The following is a 7,500-nucleotide window of genomic DNA, read 5'->3' as shown; positions in this document are numbered from 1 at the left end:
TAGTAGCAGTAATAGTAGCAGTAGTATTGGTATTAGTAGTAGTAGTAGCAGTAGTAGTAGTAGTAGTATTAGTAGCAGCAGCTGTAGCAGCAGCAAGTAGCAGTAGTATTAATAGTATTGGTATTAGTAGCAGTAGTAGCAGTAGTATTGGTATTAGTAGCAGTAGTAGCAGTAGTAGTAGTAGTAGTAGTAGTATTAGTAGCAGCAGCAGTAGCAGCAGCAAGTAACAGTAGTAGCAGTAGTATTGGTATTAGTAGCAGTAGCAGTATTAGTAGCAGCAGCAGTAGCAGCTTCAGTAGCAGTAGGAGCAGTAGTAGTAGTAGTAGTAGTAGTAGTAGCAGCAGTAGTAGCAGTAGTAGCAGTAGTATTGGTATTAGTAGCAGTAGCAGTATTAGTAGCAGTAGCAGTATTAGTAGCAGCAGCAGTAGCAGTAGCAGTAGGAGCAGTAGTAGTAGTAGTAGTAGTAGTAGCAGCAGTAGTAGCAGTAGTAGCAGCAGCAGTAGCATTAGTAGCAGTAGCATTAGTAGCAGCAGCAGTAGCATTAGTAGCAGTAGCATTGGTAGCAGTAGCATTGGTAGCAGTAGCATTAGTAGCAGTAGCATTAGTAGCAGTAGCATTAGTAGCAGTAGCATTAGTAGCAGCAGCAGTGACCTTTGGGTGGCTGCAGCAGCCTGGAGCCCAGGAACAGGTGTCTCTTCTGGACCGGCAGGATGACGGTCTCCTGCAGCTCCGTGATGACCTCGTCCAGACCGGCGATGTCTCTCCATGTGACCTGACGATCAATAGGATCAATAGGATCGATACAATGACTTTATAACAAAGACAGTCGTATTCAAGTATCTGTGTTCCTCAAAGGCAGTATACAGCACCCGCGTGCAGTATACAGCACCCGCGCGCAGTATACAGCACCCGCGCGCAGTATACAGCACCCGCGCGCAGTATACAGTACCCGCGCGCAGTATAAAGTACCTGTGTGCAGTATAAAGTACCTGCATGGTCAGCGGGTCCACCAGGTGCGCGGCGATGCTCATCTCGTACTCCGACAGCTTCACGTTCTTCACTCCAATCTGACGCATCAACTTCTCGGCCTGAGGGAGAAAACAACAGAGCAAATGAAGTACAAGTACAAGGTGTAGAGGTACAGTGAATGGGGAGTGCACCTGTCCTGTAAGCCCCGCCCCCTCACCTGCTTCTGCGCCTCCAGCTTCTGCTTCCTGGTCGGGTCGATGGCGTCCACCATCCACTTGATGGTGAAGTAGGTGACGGCGCCGAAGACGGTGAGCCGGAACAGCAGGCCCATGACCTCATTCCTGCCCAGGGGGCGGGCCATCTCCACGGGAACCTCCCTCAGAACCATGAGGTCACGGGAAGGTCACAGGAAGTACACAGGAAGTACACAGGGCTGCAGAGAAACAACAACGACTAGCTCTTATGAATTTGTTCAACTTGTTCTGTGTGTGTGTGTGTGTGTGTGTGTGTGTGTGTGTGTGTGTGTGTGTGTGTACATATATATATATACACACATATATACACATACACACACATATATATATATATATATATCCATCCATCCATTATCTTAACCGCTTATCCTCATTAGGGTCGCGGGGCGCTGGAGCCGATCCCAGCTGTCAAGGGGCGAAGGCAGGGTACACCCTGGACAGGTCGCCAGTTCATCACAGGGCAGACATATAGACAAACAACCATTCACACTCACATTCACACCTACGGGCAATTTAGAGTCCAATTAACCTATGCAGCATGTCTTTGGACTGTGGGAGGAAGCCGGAGAACCCGGAGAGAACCCACGCTGCCACGGGGAGAACATGCAAACTCCACACAGAAGGACCTGCCAGACCAGTATCCGAACCCCACCCCGCCCGGGATCCGAACCACACACCCTCTTGCTGTGAGGCGTCAGTGCTAGCCACTACACCACCGTATCTATATATCTATATATATATATATATCTATATATATATATATATATATATATATATATACATATATACATATATATATATACACATACACACATACACACACATATGTGTGTGTGTATGTGTATATAAGTAAATACAAAATAATTAAATACATCTGTTTCAAAGCAGGAAGAAGCTAAACCAGCTCTCAGACCGCCATTGACCCTAAAATACAACTATTAGAAACAATAAAAATAAATATGACGATAGCGCAGCTGCTCGTGCACGTGTCTGACCTCCGGTCGCGCGCTCACTGGTGTGTTTTTTCCAACAAGAGAAGAAGAAAAAGAAAAAGGTCAAAACGTTAAACGGAGTCTGGTGAGCCGGTCTCATGGAGACAAAAAGCGGGAGACTCCGGACCCGGGACTTTGGGACTCGGACTCCCGGATCCCTGATCCCTGATCCCGGACCCCCTCTCCGTAGACCGCCTGAGACCTCCTGTGTCATAAAACCGAAAGGAGCGAGTCCACGAGCCTTTAGCATTAGCTTGACCTTCCGTCTCCCTGGTGACGGACCGGCTCCTCGCCGCAGCAACCGACACATTTCCTGTCAGAATATCCCGCCGGCCGCTCCGTGGCCACCGGGAGAGGGAGACCCACAAACCCCGGGGCTTCTCCGGTAAACCGTGACTTACCTCTCCAGGAGTCCCGTCACTCGTCAGCAGCACTTCCTTGGCTTCTTCTTCTTCGGTGGTGCTGGTTCTTCTTCTACGCTACCTTTAATTGTAGCTTTCAGTCTCACGAGCGTCGTCGGAATTTAGAGCAGATTAATAATAATCTAAATAAAATGAGCAGAAAGTTGAGCTGTAGAGCTTGTTAATACTATGAATACATAAACACATAAAAATAATATAAACGCGTAAAAACAGTGCTGGACACGGTTTATTACGTCATAGCATATATAAATAATAATTGTGAAACATGATGTCATAAACATAAATCAGCTAAATGTAACATGACGAGATAAACACATTAATTATTATTATTAATAATAATAATACTAACAATTCATGTGTAACATAATTACGTCATAAACACAAATATATAATATAAACGTGTAACATCATGACGTCACAAACAGATATATATAATATAACCGTGAAACGTCATAACGTAACGCCCGTGAGACTCGCTGGTTGCCAGGTTGTGATTTATCCCCGCTGATGTAAATTGAGGGGTTTCGTGGAGCAAGTTCTGAATGGGGGGATAACTCGCTCCCAACCTGGCACAGTCTTTGCTGACAGAGTCAAGCTAGCAGCTAACAAGTAGCAATGTCAAGGTAGACAGAGTGACGCAATATCCGGAAATGACGGCTTTTACAGAATAAAAAGCCTAATGTTCCGTTTATAAATTGTTTTTCTAACAAACACGAACAAAATACAAAATATGCAATGGTAAAATTAATAATGAATCAAAAGTAAATAGAACCGAATAATACAAACTAATAATTATGGAATACAACTAAAATTAAATTGAGCGAAATACATATATTTAATTATAAATGTGTATTGGAAACAGCACATTAAATATCGTTCACCTGTCATGTATTTAATCTAATCTACTTGGTTATTTATTCATTTATTTTGTGAAATGGCTGCTGGGCTTCATAGAGATAAATACAAGTAACACAAAATCTTTAATATTTTTCAAAAATAAAAGATACTAAATTCTATCAAATGCGATTTTTACTTGTCACTTGTGTGTTTTAGGGAAATGGAGAAAGAAAAAAAAACCTTTGTGTTTTAGAAATCAAAGCGGTAAACTGGAGCCTTATTTTGAAGGCGTGGACCGGATGCTGCTCGCTCTCGCCAATCTTCTTGTTCTTGTTCTTCTTTTTCTTCTTCTCCTTCTTTTTCTTCGTCTCCTTCTTCTTCTTCGCTTGTTCCGCTCGGAGGCGCCTCGGAGAGCTTCTTATTCTCTCCGCCGCTCTGCGTCCATCACGGCGGCTCCGCGGCAGACGGAAGGTCCGGCGAGACTCCCACGAGAACCCGTCCTGCGTCTGGAGGCCTGGACCTCAACGGAACCCGCCAGCGCGGAGGGTCTAGTCTCCGGGAGGGGGTACCTGGAAACCCGGGCCCGCAGCGGGAGCAGGGAGGAGGCCCCGACGCCCCCCTGTTCTGACCCAGAACCAGCGTCCACAGCCGGCTGCCTCTGAACCACCAGTCTGGCTGGGCCGCTCCGGAGCGTCCGCAAGAGGACCGCAAACCGGACTGGACCCCCCCCCCATCGGAACTCACCAGGGTCGTTGTTATTAACCACACGTTATTAACCACCTTCTGAAGACTCTGGAGCTCCGGGCCAGCTAGCTGCTCTCCCCGGGACCCGGACGGTCTCAGACGGACCCGTACCCAGGCGGACCCGGACCATGGCGGCCTTAATCAAGATCAAGGGGATCGTGAGCAGAAATAAAAGGCGTTTCCAGGAAGACGGCTTCGACCTGGACCTGACCTGTATCCTTTTACTGGACCTGGTCCAGCCCTGGTCCTGCTGCGGGGTCCTGGACCTGCTGCGTGGTCCTGGATCTAGTCTGGTCCTGGTCGAGGAGACTGGTGTAGTGGTCTGAGTGTAACCAGGTGTAGTGGTCTAAAGGTAACCAGGTGTAGTGGTCTGAGTGTAACCCGGTGTAGTGGTCTGAGTGTAACCCGGTGTAGTGGTCTGAGTGTAACCCGGTGTAGTGGTCTGAGTGTAACCCGGTGTAGTGGTCTGAGTGTAACCCGGTGTAGTGGTCTGAGTGTAACCCGGTGTAGTGGTCTGAGTGTAACCAGGTGTAGTGGTCTAAAGGTAACCAGGTGTAGTGGTCTAAAGGTAACCAGGTGTAGTGGTCTAAAGGTAACCCGGTGTAGTGGTCTGAGTGTAACCCGGTGTAGTGGTCTAAAGGTAACCAGGTGTAGTGGTCTAAAGGTAACCAGGTGTAGTGGTCTAAAGGTAACCAGGTGTAGTGGTCTAAAGGTAACCCGGTGTAGTGGTCTGAGTGTAACCCGGTGTAGTGGTCTGAGTGTAACCCGGTGTAGTGGTCTGAGTGTAACCAGGTGTAGTGGTCTAAAGGTAACCAGGTGTAGTGGTCTGAGTGTAACCAGGTGTAGTGGTCTAAAGGTAACCCGGTGTAGTGGTCTGAGTGTAACCCGGTGTAGTGGTCTAAAGGTAACCCGGTGTAGTGGTCTAAAGGTAACCAGGTGTAGTGGTCTAAAGGTAACCAGGTGTAGTGGTCTAAAGGTAACCCGGTGTAGTGGTCTGAGTGTAACCCGGTGTAGTGGTCAAAGGTAACCAGGTGTAGTGGTCTAAAGGTAACCAGGTGTAGTGGTCTAAAGGTAACCAGGTGTAGTGGTCTAAAGGTAACCAGGTGTAGTGGTCTGAGTGTAACCAGGTGTAGTGGTCTGAGTGTAACCCGGTGTAGTGGTCTGAGTGTAACCCGGTGTAGTGGTCTAAAGGTAACCAGGTGTAGTGGTCTAAAGGTAACCAGGTGTAGTGGTCTAAAAGTAACCAGGTGTAGTGGTCTAAAGGTAACCAGGTGTAGTGGTCGAGTGTAACCCAGAAGCAGTGAGCCCTGGTTCTGGGCCAAAACCAGGATCTGGTCCTCTGTTGCAACATGAAACAGAGGTTAACGTTTCTGGAGCTCCGTCTGGTTCTTGAACCCAAACAAAGATGGCCGCCAGACCCAGGAGCTGCTGGGGCTGTAGATAGGGAGCAGGTCCAGCGTCTGCCGGGTCCCCCTCTGAGTCCTAATGCTTTACAGACTGTTTAAAACATAAATCTAAGGTCAGCTGCATTGTGGGTAATGTAAGCGGATGAAGATGGGTCCTTAACGAGCGCTCAGACATCTATCCCAACATCATCGCCATGGGGTTCCCCGCAGAACGTCTGGAGGGCGTCTACAGGAACAACATCGACGACGTCGTGCGGTGAGACCGGTCACATGACCCGATCCACTTCCTGCTCCTCACCTGTCACATGACCTGATCCACTTCCTGCTCCTCACCTGTCACATGACCTGATCCACTTCCTGAATATCTCTCTCTCTCTGTCTCTCTCTCTCTCTCTCTCTCTCTGTCTCTCTCTCTCTCTCTCTCTCTCTCTCTCTCTCTCTCTCTCTCTCTCTCTCTCTCTCTCTCTCTCTCTCTCTCTCTCTCTCTCTCTCAGGTTTCTGGACTCAAAGCATAAGAATCACTACAAGATCTACAATCTGTGAGTCTGAGTTCATTTTAACGTTTTGTTGTGTCAAAGCTCACATGTGACCACAATCTCTCTCTCTCTCTCTCTCTCTCTCTCTCTCTCTCTCCTCTCAGATGTGCAGAGCGACATTACGACACGTCAAAGTTTAACTGTCGAGGTGAGCGTCCTCCAGGAGGCTGCAGATGAGACACCCAGGATTCAATGAATGACGTGTCTCACAGCTCTGCTGTCTGTCTGTCTCTCTCTCTGTCTGTCTCCCCCCCCTCTCACACACCTCTCTCCCAGTGGCCCAGTACCCGTTTGAGGACCACAACCCCCCCCAGCTGGAGCTGATCAAGCCGTTCTGTGAGGACCTGGACGAGTGGCTGAGTGAGGACGAGCAGCACGTGGCCGCCATCCACTGCAAGGCGGGGAAGGGCCGCACCGGCGTGATGATCTGCGCCTACCTGCTGCACCGCGGCAAGTTCCAGGAGGCCCAGGAGGCGCTGGACTTCTACGGGGAAGTCCGCACCCGGGACAAGAAGGTACCAGAGACAAACCCACTGAGATGAGAGCAGCAGCTGGAGGGCTGAGAGGGATCAGTGTGGATGAGCAGCGTGGTTGGTTTCTTCACTCGCAGCTGAAAGTCATTCCAGACCTTAACACCTTCATCATTAACACCTTTTGAATCGCAACAAACAGATAAACAACGATGCCGGAGTAAACAACCCAATACTGACGGCGGCTTGCAAAATAATCTGAACTCATGTTTTGTTATTTTTCTCCTCAGGACGACAAGCAGCTTTAAAAACACTTGTTTTCTGAATGGAGTTTGGTGCTAGGCTAAGCTAACATTGTAGTGCTCCATCGCCTTGTACCATATGGTTTATCTGTGTGTGTGTGTGTGTGTGTGTGTGTGTGTGTGTGCGTGCAGGGCGTGACCATCCCCAGTCAGCGGCGCTACGTCATCTACTACAGCTTCCTGCTGAGGAACCAGCTGCTCTACAAACCCGTCGCTCTGCTCTTCCACAAGATGCTGTTTGAAACCATCCCCATGTTCACGGGAGGCACCTGCAGTAAGTGTGTGTTTGTGTGTGTCATGAACTAAAGTGTGTGTCATGAACTAACGTGTGTGTGTGTGTGTGTGTGTGTGTGTGTGTGTGTGTGTGTGTGTGTGTGTGTGTGTGTGTGTGTGTGTGTGTGTGTGTGTGTAGACCCTCAGTTCGTGGTCTACCAGCTCAAAGTGAAGATCCACACCTCTAGCTCCGCCCACACCCGGCGGGAGGACAAGCTGGTTCTGTTTGAGTTCCCTCAGCCGCTTCCCGTGTGCGGGGACATCAAGGTGGAGGTGTTCCACAAGCAGAACAAGA

The 7,500-nt window shown here is 48.7% G+C and overlaps 2 protein-coding genes across 3 annotated transcripts in view; one reads left to right on the top strand and one right to left on the bottom strand.

Moving 5' to 3' along the window:
* Positions 1-2,756, bottom strand: part of atad1b (ATPase family AAA domain containing 1b) — a 4,158-nt gene extending 1,402 nt beyond the window's left edge. The window contains exons 1-4 of the mRNA XM_068599269.1: positions 2,617-2,756; positions 1,187-1,402; positions 990-1,088; positions 652-772 (exon numbers count right to left, since the gene is read on the bottom strand). Coding sequence (XP_068455370.1) covers positions 652-772; positions 990-1,088; positions 1,187-1,357 — 391 coding nt within the window. The 5' untranslated portion in view covers positions 1,358-1,402; positions 2,617-2,756. The remainder of the gene's footprint in view (positions 1-651; positions 773-989; positions 1,089-1,186; positions 1,403-2,616) is intronic.
* The window catches only part of ptenb (phosphatase and tensin homolog B), a 5,974-nt gene continuing 744 nt past the window's right edge, over positions 2,271-7,500 (top strand). The window contains exons 1-8 of one of the 2 annotated variants that reach the window (XM_068599258.1): positions 2,271-2,600; positions 3,876-4,431; positions 5,796-5,880; positions 6,119-6,163; positions 6,265-6,308; positions 6,437-6,675; positions 7,065-7,206; positions 7,345-7,500. The exon at positions 7,345-7,500 is cut by the window's right edge and continues 11 nt beyond it. In XM_068599258.1, coding sequence (XP_068455359.1) covers positions 4,347-4,431; positions 5,796-5,880; positions 6,119-6,163; positions 6,265-6,308; positions 6,437-6,675; positions 7,065-7,206; positions 7,345-7,500 — 796 coding nt within the window. In that variant the 5' untranslated portion in view covers positions 2,271-2,600; positions 3,876-4,346. Of the gene's footprint in view, positions 2,601-2,946; positions 4,432-5,795; positions 5,881-6,118; positions 6,164-6,264; positions 6,309-6,436; positions 6,676-7,064; positions 7,207-7,344 lie in introns of those variants that run through there. The other variant, XM_068599256.1, reaches the window with a different exon arrangement.

Source organism: Clinocottus analis, unplaced genomic scaffold (genome assembly GCF_023055335.1).
Source record: "Clinocottus analis isolate CAN_PGR_092001 unplaced genomic scaffold, fCliAna1.0.p SCAF_44, whole genome shotgun sequence".
Taxonomy (NCBI): Eukaryota; Metazoa; Chordata; class Actinopteri; order Perciformes; family Cottidae; genus Clinocottus; species Clinocottus analis.
Note: the sequence above shows the minus strand (reverse complement) of the source record. Positions and strands in the feature narration are given on the sequence as shown.